This window comes from Podarcis pityusensis (genome assembly GCF_964106645.2).
Source record: "Podarcis pityusensis genome assembly, chromosome: 13".
In the NCBI taxonomy this organism is placed as follows: Eukaryota; Metazoa; Chordata; class Lepidosauria; order Squamata; family Lacertidae; genus Podarcis; species Podarcis pityusensis.
The window spans coordinates 49,313,267-49,332,552 of record NC_138038.1 but is presented as its reverse complement, the minus strand read 5'-3'; the positions used below and the strand labels follow the sequence as shown (position 1 = coordinate 49,332,552).

General features: G+C 49.3%; 1 protein-coding gene across 1 annotated transcript in view; it reads left to right on the top strand.

Annotated features, from left to right (window-relative positions):
• Positions 1–19,286, top strand: part of AP1G2 (adaptor related protein complex 1 subunit gamma 2) — a 29,075-nt gene that overhangs the window by 2,834 nt on the left and 6,955 nt on the right. Inside the window, 14 exon segments of the mRNA XM_080977480.1 lie at positions 1,330–1,534; positions 2,618–2,742; positions 5,865–6,006; positions 6,761–6,857; positions 8,307–8,383; positions 10,349–10,444; positions 13,958–14,038; positions 14,371–14,376; positions 14,378–14,470; positions 15,132–15,187; positions 16,787–16,900; positions 16,988–17,128; positions 17,786–17,840; positions 18,357–18,486. Of these exon segments, the coding sequence (XP_080833606.1) occupies positions 1,331–1,534; positions 2,618–2,742; positions 5,865–6,006; positions 6,761–6,857; positions 8,307–8,383; positions 10,349–10,444; positions 13,958–14,038; positions 14,371–14,376; positions 14,378–14,470; positions 15,132–15,187; positions 16,787–16,900; positions 16,988–17,128; positions 17,786–17,840; positions 18,357–18,486 (1,417 nt within the window). The 5' untranslated portion in view covers position 1,330.

Below are 19,286 nucleotides of genomic sequence, written 5' to 3'. Positions count from 1 at the left end.
GAACTGGGAAGCAATGGATAAGGTTCACGTGGCACAATTTTGTATAACCTCTGCACAAACAAATCAGGATGAGTGCTCAATAAACAGGTTGTCTGAAAGATCCCTTCTTTGGCTCAAGGCGTATCTGTCTGTCAACAGATCCCTCCCTTCCGAAATAGCTTTAAACTTTGGCTAACTCTGCCCTAAAAAAAAAAAAAGGGATCCGAATGAAAAAGTCCCTTTCTGGGTTTTGGCCAGCAGAGGGCGCCCCTGGGCCCAGGTAGCCGCAGAAGTTCAGGTGAGTTTACCTGGCTGGTTAACAGACTGTTGTCCGGAAATGCGATAAGTTGACTAAGCAAAAGGGGAGGATAGAGTGGGCACCAGCTGCCCCTCTGCGTGTCCCCAAAATACCAGGTTTCGTGAAACAAAGAAGAAACTGTGTGCAGTGAATCTCTGGACAGGTGAGGAGGGGACCAGAGAAAAGGAATGAATGAAAAATTAAGTGCTGGTGGGAGTTAAGATAAGGGGGTGATCATCCTAAAAGAAGGGTGCTAACATGCCAGAGAGGGACCTTGGGTTCGTGGGGGTGTCTGGTGGCCCACTAAATTTGCCTGCAGCTCATCTGCATACAGATTCATTCAAAGTATGCACATTTTAAACTGTCCATCAAAGTGGAAGGAGGGGTTAAGGGAAAAGAGGAAGGGGAGAGAGTTTCATCAAAATATCTGAAAGGCTATGCTCAATTTAAATTCACAGTTGTGAGGGCCGACACTGAAGAGGCAGTTTGAGGGCAGGGGGAGGCTGGGAATCAGGTGCTTTTTATGGTACAGGAGTGAAATTTGAGACTCAAGATGGGTAGAAAGATATTGACTGAGCTTAAAGCCTCCACAAAGGGCTTTTGATTTCCAATCCGGAAATCGTCTGCAATAAGGGCCACTTTACGGAACCAATTCAATTCTGTGCTTTCCACTGCGAATGTGGATTAATCCTCTTCTTCCCCATAAACGTGGAAAGAAAGTATTGGAGGGGGGGGGGGAACCTTCGCTTTTACTACTCATCAAAGGGTGCTAATTAATTTGCGTTCAGCGATTTAGACCTAGCGGCAGGTTGCTGGCATCCATCCCTAAGAGGAAGCCTTGAGTCCGAACCCAAGGAATACAGGCACTCTGCACATTCTCAGAAGCAACGTGTTATTACTTCCTGTCTTTTGGGCTTGAGATGAGGATTTCCAATCAGACATGCTCCCTGAAATATGGAGCAGAAGAATAGGAGTAAGAGTTGAGGTTCCTGCAGGTGCCACGTGCCAAAGGCCCCCCCTCAAAAAAAAATTATTCCGCTCTTCACTTCCAGGATGCCGGAAGCACCTCTCACGTTGCCGGTCCTGATCCGGACCATACGGAGTGCACGGACCCAGGCGGAGGAGCGGGAGCTGGTCCAACGAGAAAGCGCCAAGATTCGGGGGGCCTTTCGGGGAGACGAGGCCGACACCCGTGCCTCCAACTTAGCCAAGTTGCTCTACATTCACATTCTGGGCTATCCTGCTCATTTTGGACAGGTATACACCCGCACTGCACGTGGGGAACTGTAGTTTGTTAAGGGAGCTGGGGATTGTAGCTCTGTGAGGGGTAAACTACAGTTCCCATGATTCTTGGGGGGGGGGGGGACCTTGGCTGTTAAAAGTGCCCTAAAAGTGTCCTAAGCATGTTTTATTTATTTGATAGGGCGATGGGGTGAGCTCCCGTTGCTCAGTCCCTGCTCCTGCCAACCTAGCAGTTCGAAAGCACGTCAAAGTGCAAGTAGATAAATAGGTACCACTCCGGCGGGAAGGTAAACGCCGTTTCCGTGCACTGCTCTGGTTCGCCATAAGCGGCTTAGTCATGCTGGCCACATGACCCAGAAGCTGTACGCCGGCTCCCTCGGCCAGTAAAGCAAGATGAGCGCCGCAACCACAGAGTCGGCCACAACTGGACCTAATGGTCAGAGGCCCCTTTACCTTTTTATACAGCGCTTGATGTACAAAGTTCTGCCCCCCAACTTATCTTCCTCACATGTCCTCGCAACAACCGTGTGAGGTAGTTTTAGTATAACAGATAATAATAATAATTATTATTATTATTATTATTATTTTATTATTTATACCCCGCCCATCTGCTTGGGTTTTCCCAGCCACTCTGGTTGGCTTTCAACAGAATATTAAAATACAAAACCTATTAAACATTAACAGCTTCCCTAACCAGGGCTGCCTTCAGATGTCTTCTAAAAGCCTGGTAGTTGTTTTTCTCTTTGACATCTGGTGGGAGGGCGTTCCACAGGGCGGGTGCCACTACCGAGAAGGCCACTACCGAGATGGTCAGTCAGTGAGCTTAATGGCCGAGTGAGGATTCGAACCCAGGTTGCATTTAGCTTCTTTAGCTAATGTGCCTATAGCGACTTTATATGCAACTACCCCTCTAAAACCCCTCTGCTGATATTCCCAAATGCCGATCCCCACTGAACAGCAACCCTTAAAGGTCCCAGTGGGATACACCCCCGACTAGAATGTTCTGGGATTTAGACTGGAGGTTTAATTGATCGAAGGTTGTAGTTCTGGCGTAATCAATAATGGTGTGTTTCTTTCCTTATTCTGTCTTGAACCCAGATGGAGAGCTTGAAGCTAATGGCCTCCCACCGTTTCCACGAAAAGCGAATCGGCTACCTTGGCGCTGCCCTCCTATTGGATGAGAAGCAGGACACTCACCTTCTGCTGACCAATAGTATCAAGAAGTGAGGGGTGAAATTGAAGGGTTTGGGGGGGGCAGAAAGAGAGAGTGGGTGCCCCCACAGTGGACTAGGACAGATTTGGGAACTGAAAGCTATTATTTAGGGCAGAAGTTTGCAGCCTTTTGGAATCCACAGCCTCCTTGACCAACTACATTCTTTCTGGTCCTCTCCCCTCTCTTTGGGGGTCCTCTGGGCAGCCGCTGCCGCTGCCCCTGCCCCAAAGACAGGTCCTCTTCTCTCTGCCCCACAGGGGGCCTGGGAAGAGGATGCCCCCAGCCTTTGGAGTCTGGCCAAAGGTGAAGGTGAGGCCAGCATCTTACTCAGCTTGGAAGGCAGTAGTGGCAGCAGCGGGCGCTGCCAGGCCTGCGTGGTGGAAAGACTCCCCTTCAGGACTGGGCACTCAGCTTCCAGGCAGGCATTGCATACAGCAAGCACAATAAAAGCCAGCATGGTGCCTGTCTCCCTGCCCAGCTTCCCACTTGTCGGTCCATTCCCAACAGCAATGGCTGGCAGACTGGCCGGCTTGGCTCCTCGCCCGCTTGCTTGCTTACTTCAAGGCCGCCTCACCTCCTGGCTACCAGCACCCAATGGCCAGCCCCAGAGGCAGCTTTCGCTTGTATTAGGGTTGCAACAAACAGCTGTGCCCGACTTTGAGAGTCAGAAATGTGAGAGGACATCATAGGGGGGAGGGAAGGAAAGAAAGAGGGACAGAGGCCAGTGTTGCCTGCGGCACCCCTGACCACAATTCAAGGCTCCTCAGGGTGCCATGGCACATAATAAAGGTAAAGGGACCCCTGACAATTAAGTCCAGTCGTGGCGGACTCTGGGGTTGCGGCGCTCATCTCGCTTTATTGGCCGAAGGAGCCAGTGTACAGCTTCCGGGTCATGTGGCTAGCATGACTAAGCCGCTTCTGGAGAACCAGAGCAGTGCACGGAAACACCGTTTACCTTCCTGCCGGAGCGGTACCTATTTATCTACTTGCACTTTGATGTGCTTTCGAACTGCTAGGTTGGCAGGAGCTGGGACCAAGCAAAGGGAGCTCACCCTGTCACGGGGATTCGAACCGCTGACCTTCTGATCGGCAAGTCCTAGGCTCTGTGGTTTAACCCACAGCGCCACCCGCGTCCCTTATGATTAAGGGTTATACTGGGAGGGGAAAGAAACCAAGGCTACATTCACACCATGCATTTAAAGTGTTATGATACCATTTCAAACAGTCACGGCTTTCCCCAAAGGATCCTGGCAACTGTAGTTTTGTTGGGGGGGCAAGAGCTGTTTAGGAGACTCCTGTTCCCTTTCCAGAGGTAAGGTTCTCAGAGTGGTTTAACATTCAGTCTGTCTTAAGGTTGCCATTTTTCAAGAAGTAAAATATCTAGACACAAAGTTGATGAACTTTTTTGTGGGGGGGGGGGGAATCGCCCAAACCGTTGTGGAGCTTTTCGGGGGAAATGAACCCCAAAGTTGTTGATCTTTTCATAATTCCTCCAGGACTCTAATTTCATCATTAGAATCCCGGACATGTCTGGGAAATTCCAGACGAATGGCAACCCTAGTCTGTCTACTCTGGGAATTTTAGCTCTGTGGGGATAGGGGTTTCCTAACAACGCTCAGCAACCTTAGTAAACTACAGTTCCCATAATTCCAGGGGAAGGCTTTGTTACTAGACTGGTGACTGGTTAGTAGACTGGTGACTGGGGGCGGCCGCTGAGACCACATAACACCGGTCTTGAAAGACCTGCACTGGCTCCCAGTATGTTTCCGAGCACAATTCAAAGTGTTGGTGCTGACCTTTAAAGCCCTAAACGGCCTCGGCCCAGTATACCTGAAGGAGCGTCTCCACCCCCATTTTTCTGCCCGGACACTGAGGTCCAGCTCCGAGTGCCTTCTGGCAGTTCCCTCCCTGCGAGAAGTGAGGTTACAGGGAACCAGGCAGAGGGCCTTCTTGGTAGTGGCACCCACCCTGTGGAACGCCCTCCCATCAGATGTCAAAGAGAACAACAACTACCAGACTTTTAGAAGACGTCTGAAGGCAGCACTGTTTAGGGAAACTTTTAATGTTTAATAGACGATTGAATTTTGATATTCTGTTGGAAGCTGCCAGAGTGGCTGGGGAAACCCAGCCAGATGGGCGGGGTACAAATAATAAATTGTTGTTGTAGTTGTTGTTGTTTGAAGTGCTGTCCTAGCACCTTAAATGTACAGGTATCAACCTGGTATTTGGGAGTGTGAGCAATTCAGGTGTGCTTCCAGTGAAGATCCTGGGAATCTAGTTGGAAGATTGGAGGATTTATAAGGAGGGGAAGGGACCTGCACTATGGGCTCTGAAGGAACGGAGGCTGAGATTCAGAATCACAGAACTGTGGAGCTGGAAGGGACCCCAGGGGCCATCTAGTCCAACCCCCCGCAATGCAGGAATCACAGCTAAGGAATCCCTGGCAGATGGCCACCCAAACTCCGCTGAAAAACCTCCAAGGAAGGAGAGTCTGCCGCCTTCTGTCTGTTCCACTCAAAACAACTCTTGAGGCTTGGGAAAAGACAGGTCAAGGGAAGTGGATCGCTGGGGGTTCCTTGAAATGCAATGTTGGGGTATCAGCCAGAATACGGCAGCTTAAAAGTCTTTCAAAACACCAGCCTTTCCTGCTGGTTAAAGATGGCGGCCATCGATAGGTCTTGAGGGTTGAACGTGGGGAATGAGTAGTGTTATGTACTGAGTTGAATAGGATCCAAACTGCAGCAGTCTGATTGGTCCTAGAACAATAGGATCCAAAATGCAGCAGTATGATTGGTTGGCAGGAACCACCCAATCATGCTCCAGATATAAGTGAATCCACAACCTGATTGGCTTACAGTAGAATTCCAGAATTAGCCAATCATGTGCAGCCCATTGTGTAAATAATGTATATAAAGCAGATACTTTGAGGGGACATTCATTCATTCCTCCTCATCACTATGAGCTGAATGAAGAGCATGAAATCACTTTGCGACTCTGAGTATATTTCAAGTAGGAAGGAATATACGGGAGATGGGTTTTGTGTGCCTGAGGGAAGCTGTTCGGGCAGGGGATGTGAATATTTGAAAAACTGTTGCATCTTCCGTTCACCTCACTTTCTTTTGCCCCCCGTAGCGACCTCCTGCACCCCGCTGCCTGGGTGCAAGGCTTCGCTCTGAGCACCCTAGGCTCCCTGGGCTCGGTGGCCATGTTCCGAGATTTGGCTGGTGAAGTGGAGCAGCTTGCCAGGGTTGGCCAGCCCTCCGTGCGAAGGAAGGTGAGACCCCACAGCTGGGATTTTTTCTTTAAAAAGCTGAGATTCCAAAGTTAATAATAATAATAATGATAATAATTTATTTATACCCCGCCCATCTGGCTGGGTTTCTCCAGCCACTCTAGGCAGCTTCCAACAGAATATTAAAATACAATAGACTAATAACATTAAAAGCTTCCCTAACCAGGGCTGCCTTCAGATGTCTTCTAAAAGTCTGGTAGTTGTTTTTATCTTTGACATCTGGTGGGAGGGCGTTCCACAGGATGGGTGTCACTACTGAGAAGGCCCTCTGCCTGGTTCCCTGTAACTTGGCTTCTCGCAGCGAGGGAACCACCAGAAGGCCCTCGGAGATGGACCTCAGTGTCCGGGCAGAAAAATGGGGGTGGAGACGCTCCTTTAGGTATAGTGGACCGAGGCCGTTTAGAGCTTTCAAGGTCAGCACCAACACTTTGACTTGTGCTCGGAAACGTCCTGGGAGCCAATGTAGGTCTTTCAAGACCGGTATTATATGGTCTCAGCGGCCGCTCCCAGTCACCAGTCTAGCTGCCGCGTTCTGGATTAGTTGTAGTTTCCAGGTCACCTTCAAAGGTAGCCCCACGTAGAGCGCGTTGCAGTAGTCCAAGCGAGAGATAACTAGAGCATGCACCACTCTGGCGAGGCAGTCTGCAGGCAGGGAGGGTCTCAGCCTGCAAGGCAGTTCTGTGGGACACATGGGGCCCCCACCCCATAATCCTTTGCTCTCTGCCCCCGCTTCTAGGCCGTGGTCTGTGCTGTACACGTTGTCCGGAAGGTGCCCGATCTTATAGACGTGTTCACTCGACTCGGTGAACAGCTCTTGACTGAACAAAATACCGGTAAGTGCCTTTGTTCCTTCGGCTGGGGCTACTGTGAGTCCTGCTCTCCCTCCCCATCATGGCAAGGGAGGAGACCATTCCGGCCCATTGGCCAGAAAAGAAGGTGCTGGGAGCCTTTCAGAAAGGGCTGTGGTAAGAACTTTGCAGCTAGTGCCTGAGTTTGCTTTTCTCCTTCTCCCTCCCAACCCCTTTTCCTTTTGTGTCGTGCCTCTTATAAGTCAGAGGGCAGGGAGCGTTTTATTACTGGACACTGTGTAAGCCATTCCGGAGGGCCTTTTTCTTTCTTTCTTTTGCTGACGAAGAGTTTAGGGCTGGGGGAGAAAGCGACAAATAAATAAATAAGTCCCCGCTCGTGCGTGCTTGGATATCCCTCGGTTGCTCAGAACGCTTGAGCCGACCGCTCCATTGCAGAAGAGAAGGACTGAGGCGAAGTGGGATGGCGGGGGTGGGGGATTCTCTTCAGGGTTGTTTGACAGTGGCGCCCGCCCTGTGGAACGCCCTCCCACCAGATGTCAAAGAGAACAACAACTACCAGACTTTTAGAAGACATCTGAAGGCAGCCCTGTTTAGGGAAGCTGTTAATGTTTGATGTATTACTGTGTTTTAATACAGTGGTGCCTCGTAAGACGAAATTAATCCGTTCCGCGAGTATCTTCATCTAGCGGTTTTTTCGTCTTGCGAAGCAACCCTATTAGCGGCTTAGCGGATTAGCGCTATTAGCGGTTTAGCGGCTATTAAAGGCTTAGCGGCTTAGCTGCTAAAAGGCTTAGCGGCTTAGAAAAAGGGGGGGGGAGCGAAAAAAACCCTCAAGACTCGCAAGACATTTTCGTCTTGCAAAGCAAGCCCATAGGGAAATTCGTCCTGTGAAGCGCATTGAAAAACGGAAAACCCTTTCGTCTAGCGGGTTTTTTGTCTTACGAGGCATTCGTCTTGCGGGGCACCACTGTATTATGTTGGAAGCCACCCAGAGTGGCTGGGGAAGCCCAACCAGATGGGTGGGGTATAAATAATATTTATTATTATTATTATTATTATTATTATTATTATTATTATTATGAAGCTTGAGAGGAGAATTCAGGCGGGTATTCGACTAAGTTTTGCTCACGGTGAACCTGCCGAAATTGATCAATATAAGTCAGGTCCGTCAATTTCAGTAGGGCTACTCTTTGCATGATTTGGATGAGTAACCCCCCCCCCCTTAGGAAGGTAAGACGAGGAGGCCTGGAGGGGCCCAGGGGGGAGTTTTTTTTCCAGAGAAGCGGATCTCAAGGAACGATTTGAAGGAGATCTCAAGAAAACGCCGCTCTCCTGTCACATCTTGGCAGAGCAGAGAAACCGGGATCTGGGGAGCCTTGGTGGGCCTGGGATTTGGGAAGGTAGGGGACAGGGCTTAGGAAGTTGGGGCAGGATCCACACCCGGCCTACCTGTCTCTCTCTCTCCCTCCCCAGGCATCCTCCACGGGGCTGTCATGCTGATCTCAGAGATGTGTGAACGGAGCCCGCAAGCCCTGGACCGCTTTTGCAAGGTGGGGCATCCGTGTGCTTGGCAACTCTCCCAGCATCCTTTGCAGTGAACGCGCAAGGACTACGTGCCTTGTGGGGGAGGGCAAGCTGCTGCTCAAGGAGCCTGTGCCTTGCATGCATTGAGTCCCGGGTTCAAGACCCGCATAGCAGGACTGGTTTGGCGTCCACCAGGACATTGGGATGGGCCGCGGCAGACCAGAACATGCAACAAACCCAGGAAGGATCTGGCCCTTGAGATTCTCCTCGGGACACGCCCCTCCCCAGCCACACCCCTTCACCCTCAGGACACGCCCCTCCCCAGCCACACCCCTTCACCCTCAGGACACGCCCCTCCCCAGCCACACCCCTTCGCCCTCAGGACACGCCCCTCCCCGGCCACACCCCTTCGCCCTCAGGACACGCCCCTCCCCGGCCACACCCCTTTGCCCTCAGGACACGCCCCTCCCCGGCCACACCCCTTCACCCTCAGGACACGCCCCTCCCCAGCCACACCCCTTCACCCTCAGGACACGCCCCTCCCCAGCCACACCCCTTCACCCTCAGGACACGCCCCTCCCCAGCCACACCCCTTCACCTTCAGGACACGCCCCTCCCCAGCCACACCCCTTCACCCTCAGGACACGCCCCTCCCCAGCCTTGCTTGGCCCCCCTCTCCCGTGTTTCTGGCTGGAGCGTATCCTGGAAATTTTGAGGATGACTCTCGCTCGCCTGGACAGGAGATAGGGAAGGGGGTGTGTGGAAGCCAGCCTACTGCAGAAAGGTAAAAATTCCAGGTGTTGCTTTTGGCTCCGCCCATCAGTGGCATGCGGCCTGAAATATTCTCGGAGTCGAGAGTGGATTTCATGCTCTTTATTCAGCTCATAGTGGTGAGGAGGAATAATTGTTCCCCCAAAATATCTGCTTTATATACATTATTTACACAATGGGCTGCATGTGATTGGCTAATTCCGGGATTCTCCTGTAGGCCAATCAGGTTGTGGATTCACTTCCCTGGAGTTGGATTGGGTGGCTCCTGCGGACCAATCAGACTGCTGCATTGTTCTAGGACCAATCAGACTGCTGCATTTTGGATCCTATTGTTCTAGGACCAATCAGACTGCTGCATTTTGGATCCTATTCAACTCAGTACATAACAGTTGCCAATGAGGGAATGTGGCACTCAGAGTAAAAAATATTCCCCAGAAAAAACTGTTCATGTATGCGGCGACAGCTGTGCAGATGTTGCTAGCCCAGAAAGAAGACCAAGTCCCTACCAAGGAAGAATGGCAGATCAAGTTGACGGACTCTGCCAAAATGGCAAAAATGACCTGAAAGATCAGAAAACAGGAAGACCAAAATTTTAATAAGGAATGGGGGAAATTTTATAATTTACCTTGGAGACCACTTAAAACAATTAAAATCGTTAGCGGGATTGCAATAACAGTTGTAATGTGATGTGAACTATGGATACATGGAGGGCGGTGGGAAATAATTTGGATTATTATAAAAGATGCAGTAGAAAAAGCTTAACAACGGAACCCAAGGAGGGGAATGAGGGAAGTCCAAAGATTTGTGGGAATCTTGTATTTTCGGAAGGTGTGACTGTAAATTTTAATATGTAAAATCAAATAAATTAATTGGGAGGGGGAATAATGTTCCACAACCCCCACAAAAAACAGAGGATGCCCTGCTAAACAACCTTACATGGGAGCAAAGCCCATTGAAGTCCACAGGTCTTACATGTATAATAGGGCGGGGATGTCAGGAGGAATGAAAAACTAGAAGTTGCCTTGGTTTTGGAACTGCCCCATTTTGAGATCAAAAGTGCTTTCTGGATTGGAGGAAAAATTATCTGGCGCCAGACGAAGGGGCATTGGGATTCTTGCGAGAGGGCATTGGGAGGAACAAGAGGCAGTGCTCTGGAGGACGGATGCTTTGTGAGGGATTTTCTTCTAATCCTGCTTTTCTGTTCTCTTGTTTCCCTCCAGTTTGTGCCTCAGTTAGTGGGGCTGCTCCGTAACCTGGTGGTTGCCGGCTACTCTCCAGAACACAGCATTTCGGGAATCAGCAACCCTTTCCTGCAGGTAAAAGGATCTCGTCCCCTCCAACCTCCCCTCTTCCCCTGAGCTTCTGTCTCGCCTTTCTTTCCGCAATTCAAGAGAACCTGGAGTGCATTTCAGAATTGCTTCCCGCAGAGAGTTTCAAGGGCACAAACACTGAGCAATTAAAAAAACACACAGGTATAAAAACAATTTCAAATCCAATTTACAGGTACAGGCTGGGACCTTTTTTATCATTTTAACTCCACTTAAAAGTTGGTTGGAAAAGGAAGGTCTTCGGCAAAGGAGCAGGGAAACAGCTAGCAATCCCAGAAGCCTTTGCAACTGCAATCCCGTCAGCCTTTGCACTGACCTTGGAGGTCTGTTGGGGTTTCAGAAAAGAGGTTTGGAGGGAGCAATTGTGGTGGGTTTATGGCAGAGGTTTACAGGCTTTTTAGTTGCCATGAGAGATTTTACTTTCTTGGGCTCCATGATCGCTGCAGATGGTGACAGCAGTCACGAAATTAAAAGACGCCTGCTTCTTGGGAGAAAAGCAATGACAAACCTAGACAGCATCTTAAAAAGCAGAGACATCACCTTGCCAACAAAGGTCCGTATAGTAAAAGCTATGGTTTTCCCAGTAGTGATGTATGGAAGTGAGAGCTGGACCATAAAGAAGGCTGATCGCCGAAGAATGGATGCTTTTGAATTCTGGTGCTGGAGGAGACTCTTGAGAGTCCCATGGGCTGCAAGAAGATCAAACCTCTCCATTCTTAAGGAAATCAGCCCTGAGTGCTCACTGGAAGGACAGATCGTAAAGTTGAGGCTCCAATACTTTGGCCACCTCATGAGAAGAGAAGACTCCCTGGAAAAGACCCTGATGTTGGGAAAGATGGAGGGAACAAGGAGAAGGGGACGACAGAGGACGAGATGGTGGGACAGTGTTCTCGAAGCTGCTAAAATGAGTTTGACCAAACTGCAGGAGGCAGTGGAAGACAGGAGTGCCTGGCGTGCTCTGGTCCAGGGGGTCACGAAGAGTCGGACACAAACAACTAAACAACAGCAGCAGTTGCCGTTTCACATATACACGTGGTACGCAGGAATGTAAACCCCCTCCTGTAAGTGGGGAGACGTCTGTATTAGCCCGGACACCCCCGATCTCGACTGATCTTGGAAGATAAGCACGGTCAGACCTGGTGAATCCTTGGAGGGAGACCACCTGGGAATACCAGGCGCTGTAGCCTTGAGCCAGTGTGAATTAGTGGTTCAGACGCTGGGAGACCAGAGTTCAAATCGTAACTCACCTTGCCAGGTGGCCTTGACCCATCACAGCACCTCAGCCTAGCCTACCTCACAGGGTGGTTAGAATGTGGCTGGGCTTAGAAGGGTGGAGAGTTTGGCTGCTTAGCAACTGAGCTGAGGGAGAGAGTGGGGCTATCCTTCTCTTTGCCTCCTTTTAAAGTCACCTCCTCTTCTTAATAATAATAAATAATAATAATAATAATAATTTATTACACTGGGCAACAATTTTTTACTTTTTGAATGTTGTCTAGATTTCTACAACTGATTTAGGGTATTTTTGCACTGCTGAATCAGGAAATGGCATCCGTTTCTCTCCATCAGGTCAGGTTTACTGTAAACTGAATGGTGGGCATTGATAAAGGTAAGTACGTGTAAATTGCATGTTGCTTCACCATTTTTCAAACTTCAGGGCTTGAACTTCCGTTTCTTGGAACTCCTGGAATGCTCAGCGGCAGGGAGGTCTCTCTTCAGAGTCCAACAGTAGTCAGCCATCATGACTGCGTCCCAGCGACCCTGATACCTGGTCTCCATCTCTTTCATGTCCTGATGGAATCTCTCCCCCTGCTCGTCACTCATTGAACCCAGGTTCTCAGGAAACCGGTCCATATGTGAAAATAGGTAGTGCATCTTGATGCTCATGTTGCAGCCCAGGTTTCTGAAAGCAGTCAGCATGTTGTTGACAAGTTCTGCGTAGTTTCTGGCCTTATTGTTGCCAAGAAAGTTCTTCACTACCAGAACAAATGCCTTCCACGCTTCCAGTTCCACTTTGTTCATTGAGTTTCCGAACTCTGGATCTCTGATGAGCTGATGGATCTGAGGACTGTCAAAGATGCCAGCTTTCAACTTCTCCATGGTCAATCCTGGAAAAGCCTGCCACAAGTAAGTGAAGAAGTCATCATCCTTGTCCAGAGCCTTGGTGAACTGCTTGATTAAGCCGTTGATGTGCAGCGGTGGGAAGAGTATTCTGTCTCTGTCCACCAGAGGGTCGTTGATGATGTTCCTTTCTTTGCAAGGCACCAATTCCTCCCGCACAGGCCAGTCCTTCTTCGTGTAATGCTGAGCACGGTCCCTACTATCCCACATGCACAGAAAACATGGGTACTTGGTGAAGCCAGACTGTTGTCCCAACAAAACGTTCACCATCTTCAGGTCAACACAAATAAACCACTTATGCTGATCATAACCAATTTTCTCTAGCACATACCACTGTTTCATAGTTCTCCTTCAGTGTAGTCGAGTGAGCCAGGGGTATAGAGGCAAACTGGTTGCCGTTGTGTAGCAGAACACATTTCAGTGAGCACTTGCTGCTGTCAATGAACAGTCTCCAATCTTTGGGTTCGTACTGTGGCACTCCAAGCTTGAGCAGAAGCTGCGCAATATCTGCACAGTACACCAAGTCCTTCTCTTCCGAGAAAAAACGGAGGTACTCTTGATGCCTGTTGCGGAAGAAGCTGATGCGAGCACTGTCAGAGAGGAGGTTTTTTTCCTTCAATCTGGATGCCAACAGTTCAGCAGAGTCCTTTGACAAGCTGAGGTCGCGAAGTAGATCATTCAACTCCTTTTGGGAAAATGGATGTGGAACATCATCTTCAAGAACCACTTCTTCTTCTTCTTCATGTCCTTCAACACTGGAGGCATCTTCGTCACTAATGTCAGGAAGTTCTCCAAAGATAGGCACTGGAATTTCATCACAATGAGCTACAGGACGACGTGCTGATTGAAGATCAGGATACTTGAGGCTGCTCCGGTTATTTCTGTTGATTCCAGTCACATCAACAGCGCACCAATTTATGGAAGATTTCGAGGTTTTATGACTTCAAACTGATCCTTTTTCGACATAATCACCCAGAACTATCGGACCTGAATACTTCTTGTCATTAAAATAATCATTTCCAATCAAAACAATTATTCGACATGGCATTTTACCCCCACCAACTTCTAAAATGCTCCACACAAGCGTACATGTGAACAAAAACGTAAAAAAATGACATGTGGTCATAGCTCAAAAACTTGACCTGATTGAGCAAAACCAATGTGATTTTTGGATTCAGCGCATCAGATTTGTCCTAAATCAACTGAAAAAACACAGACAACAAATTTGTTGTTGACCACTGTTATTTATACCCCGCAAATCTGGCTGGGTTTTCCCAGCCACTCTGGGGGGCTTCCAACAGAATATTAAAATACAATAGTCAATTAAACATTAAAAGCTTCCCTACTCCATCCTCACCTCCCTGATAACATCTCTTCACCCAGGTACAGATCCTGCGGCTGCTAAGGATTCTGGGAAAGGACAACGAAGATGCCAGCGACGCCATGAACGATTCCTTGGCTCAGGTGAGCCCAGCGGTTGTTGCTGGCGCTGGAAAGAGTGCCCTGGGCGAGGAAAGGAGACATTTACAGGCCTCTGGAGAACAGAGTTCGCTTCACCATGAACAAAACCGGGGGTCCATTTAGCCTCCACGTTCGATTAAAACTCTGCTAGGCCTGGTCTAGATTGTATGACCTAGAACCCTTTGTTAGCAAGAGCTGTACCATTTGGGGGGGGTGGCTGCCGTCAGTAGAGAGGAAGGAAGAGACCAAGGTGAAGGCCTGCGGGGGAGAGCGGGGTGGGGGGAACGTCCACGCCAAAAGCCAGCAAGGCTGCCAACCCCTCCGCTTCTTCCCAGGTGGCCCACCAACACGGAGACAACACGGAACGTGGGCAACGCCATCTTGTACGAGACGGTGCTGACCATCATGGGCGTCCGCTCAACCAGCGGCCTGAGGGTATGGCGGATTGATACGGGGCCAGGTGGACTGGGCTGATCCTGCACCTTGCTCGGCTCCTCTTGCGTTCAGATCTTTTGGGAGGGTGTTGGTTTTTTGGTGCAAATGGAATATTCTGGGCACCTCCCGGTGCGATGATAGCGCTTCTGTTTCTAGACCCCACATACGATCAAAACTGTCTTGTGTTCCCCTAGGGGGGTGGGGAACTTCAGGGCCCTGATATCAAAGCGGCCCTCCAGACCTCTCTGTTTGGCCCCAGAAGTCCTCTCCCCAAGCCACACCATCCTCAGGTAGTTCTGCCTGGCGGGAGAACCACAATGATAACTTTCGCTTGCCTGGAAAGAGGATGGAGAGGTCTTTGGGGTCTGTGCGCCTGTTTCCATAAAACCTTTGAGATTTGTGTGGCTGGGTGCAACCTGTACAAGGGTAAGACCTGTATCTGTTGTTCTAGCCACTCCCCCCCCCCTTGCTGCCTCTGGTCTGCGGCCCTGAAAGGTTGCTTTTGAGGGAGTGCGGCCCCCAGGCCCCAAAATCTTCTACATCCAGCTGTCCCAAGCTAGAATCTGCTTGTTCTGAAGCTTTTCCGTTCTTCCTCTGCCCCCTCAGCTCTTACAAATGGTACATTTGGGGAATTAAGGACACTTCTCTTTTCCACACCCAGGTTCTCGCTATAAATATCCTCGGGCGATTTCTCCTTAACAAGGACCGGAATATCAGGTACAAACCCCCACGAAACAAACAAAGCACTGGAATGACCCAGATAGAGCTGTGAGGAAACGCCGTCCCAACAATCACCTGAAATTTTCCTGTCGGAATTTTGAAAATATATTTTGGGGCCACGTTTCGCCCTGGCTTCTTTTAAAACGCGGTGCTTGGTTCCTACAGAGGTTTTAAGCAGAGATTGGAAGGACATCTGCCATGCAGGATCTAGTCACGATTCCTGCATCACGGGGGGTTGGACTAGATGACCCTTGGAACCCTTTATGATTCTTTGATTCTGTGGCCTGACATCTTCTTCTCCAGCTTGGGACCACTGAAATTCGAGAATTAAATGAATTATTAAATGAATTTATTAAATGAATCATTTATTAAATGAATTTAATAAATATTTTTTTAAAAAAGAAATTCGAGAAGAGGGTAGGATGTTGGAAGATGGCGTCTGCAATCAGGGGCCTCGAGCGAATTTTTGAACCCTAGTCTCCCGGTTCCTGGTCCAGTGCTCTGGCCCCTGACTCACATGGGCACACAGCGCATAGGGCTGTGTTGTCACAACCCTTGACTCGCCTTCCTCACTGCCTTTTGCAGATCCCTTGTTTCCCCTTCATGATCTGCCCCCTTCTCCTAATTCTTTGAGGCCTGTTCTGTAGACGCCGGTCTGGGAAAGGGAACGTCCCCAGAGACCCTCAGGTTCCCTCATGAGTCGCCGCCAATGGCCTCACGGCTGAGGGAAAATGAGGGACGGAGGCGATTCCTCAGTTATCTCCCCCCCCCCCAAGACAAGGCAGCCACCCCTTTTGCACGGCGCATGAGAAGCAGCTGCGCGATAACTCGGCCTATTAAAATGCATCTTCAGGGGCGCGGCGCTTCTTTTCTTCCCCGGTGAAACAGTGTGTGAAATTAATTTGCCACACGCTTAATTCAGATTTGCTCGGATCTCCCGGCCGCCCTGACAGAGGTTGTTTTAGGGCCTCGCCGGCCGCCATTTTGGCTGCCCATGTCACAGTCCCCCACTTTCCCCCTTGCCTCCCACCCGGCAGCGTCCCCTTTCCATCTTGAAGCGAATCAAGGAGAAACGCTTCCGACTTATTGGCTGCGGACGGTCTTCTTTGCGCCGCTTCCCTGGTTAGAGGGCCTGGGAGATCGGGGTTCGAATTCGTGCTTGGCTATGAAGCATTCTAGGTGGCCTTGGGCTCCAGTCGCCCTTCTCTCAGCCTATCCCACTTCACAGGGCTGTTGTGAGGATAAAACAGCGAGGTTGAAGGATAACCCCGAGCACCTGGAAGGAAACACAGAAAGTACTGTATTTTTTGCTCTATAAGACTCACTTTTTCCCTCCTAAAAAGTAAGGGGAAATGTGTCTGCGTCTTATGGAGCGAATGCAGGCTGCGCAGCTATCCCAGAAGCCAGAACAGCAAGAGGGATAGCTGCTTTCACTGCGCAGCGATCCCTCTTGCTGTTCTGGCTTCTGAGATTCAGAATATTTTTTTTCTTGTTTTCCTCCTCCAAAAACTAGGTGTGTCTTGTGGTCTGTTGCGTCTTCCAGAGCGAAAAATACGGTATTTATTTTTTTCTTTTCGGGGGAAACCTTCCCTTTAGATACGTGGCTCTAACATCTCTACAGAAATTGCTGCAAGAAGAGAACAGTGCCGTTCAGAGGCACCGGGCCACAGTCCTTGAATGCCTGGCCGACCCGGATCCCACTGTGAAGAGGTGAGACGAGGGGAAAGACAGGGCCGAGGCTCCGGGAGACGATGTCTCTGAGTCGGGAGAATTGCTCGCTTCTCCCTCCTTCCTCAGGCGAGCCCTGCAGCTGAGCCTGGCCCTGGTGAGCGGCAGCAACGTGAGGACGACCACGAAAGAGCTGCTGGTTTTCCTGGAAACCTGCGCCCCGGAGCTGAAGTCGGACTGCGCTTCCGGAATATTCCTGGCCGCTGAGAAGTGAGTCGGGTCCAGCCGTTGCCCGTAGGGGGCGTTGTAGAGAAATCCAGGGCAGGTTGGGGGAGCACATGTTGAATTTTGCAGCTTTTGAATTCGCTCCTTGAAGGGCGCTCATGGCAGAGCACAAGACTCTTAATCTTAGGGTCGTTGGGCAAAAGATTCCTGCCACTCTCCAATTCTGTGACCTAAGACTTGGGAATTCAAAAGATGTCTTGCTTAAATTAATATGGTTTAGTTCTCCTTGGTAAGTGAAATGCGTGTAAAATTGCACAGAAATAATTAAAAAGGAGCGCTTGCACTTATATTAACAGCACATTAAAAAAAATATTATTGTTCATTTTTATTATTATTATTATTTAGCATTACCTGACATTTTCAGAAGGCGAAATTAAAGTATTTGGTTTTCTGAGAAAGCAGTTTATGTGCTTTCTAATCAAACGTAGATTCGCCAAGCTGAATGTTGTCCCAGCACAAAAATAATAGCAGATTTGAATTCCTCACACCCAAAAACGTATTTTTTAAGACCCTCCCTCCCGAAGAAATTAAGTCCCACCCCTTAAAATGACATGCCCTGACACCGTGAGGGGCACTTTCAGGTGGAGCGATAGGTCTAAGACATTCCCTGCTCTTCTTGTTTTCTTCCCTCACCCACTTCAGGTTTGCGCCCAGCAAGCGTTGGCACATCGACACCATCCTCCAGGTTCTGACCATGGTAAGTGGAGGGTGGGGTGGGGTCTGGGATTCTTGGGGAGCAGCGGAAAGCTGCGTGGCTCAAGGAAGGGCCTTCCTCTCGCAAGGGGTTGTGTTTGAAGAAGCTTCTCCAAGACCATCTGGACTAGAAACTGTTTCTTTTCTTCTGGGAGAGGCGAGAAACAGAAAGCTGACATTCTCAGGCAACCAAAGCACCCCCTACTGTGTCTCTGTGACATTTTCCAGGCTTTAATATTTATTTTCCTTTCCCTGTTTCAAGCACCCATTGAAACTGCCATTCTAGGTGTGTTGAAAAAGTGAGTTTCAAGGCCCTCCCCCCTTAAGCAGAATGCTTCACATAGAGCCCACCAATAGCAGCCCAGATTCCTTAGAGTGCCTTCGGAGCCGAGTCCTTGGGCTTGTGTGGAGGAGGAGGAATCTGTTGAACTCTTTTAAAGGGAAGGGAGGGCGAAGCAGAGATGTATCTCTGAGGAGGAGCGTAGCTCACATCCCCGGTGCCTCTCCTTACCCTCTGCAGGCTGGCTCCTATGTACGTGACGACGCGGTGCCCAACCTCATCCACCTCATCGGAGGTGCAAAGGAGCTTCACGGCTATGCAGTTCAACAGCTATACAAGGCCCTGACCCAAGATATCTCTCAGGTGTGGGGTTGGGGAGGGGGGTGATGGGGGCGGGGGGCAGGGCATAGAGAACCAGAAGAGGAAGAGTGAGGCTATGTATCTGTGCCCACTTACTTGCAAGTGAGTTCCACTCAATGTTTTTTATTGACTGAACAGAATTTCTATAATGCTTAGCATCAAAACCTCTAAGCTATTCTTCCTATACACATAGAAATGTAAGGCTGTCGTCACGCTGCTCTCGCTCCTCGCTGGCCCAAGTGGGACTAATTTAGCCAGCCAGCCCTGGTGATCATCTAATGTTTATTGGATGGATTTCCCCCTAAATTGATTTTTGATTTTATTGTTATTTACGCTTTATACCGTATTTTATGCTGGGTTTTTTGTAGCATCAATTAAGTGTTTTAAATTTGTTGTTAGCCGCCCTGAGCCCAGTTTCCTGAACAGGGAATGGCGGAGTATAAATAAAAAATTATTATTATTTTGAGCCAGTCGTTATCTCTTAGCTAACCTACTTCACAGGATTGTTGTGGGGGAGGAGAACCACATGCACTACCTTGAGCTCCTTGGGTGAAAAGGTGGTATATAAATATAATAACTAATAATAAAATAATGTGAGAGGTTTTTTTTTAAAGAGGGCGTTAGCAGAGTTAGCAGAGGCAGCAGATCCCAGTGTAAGACATCAAATTACCCCAAAAATTATATATTAAAAACAAGTCCCCCTAGAAGAAATTGACCCTTCAGAATTGCATATTAAAATGCACGTCAAATGTACGCGTTTGCAGGCTTGCTTAAACGAAAAGTGTTTTCAGCAGGCTGCGAAAACGTAGC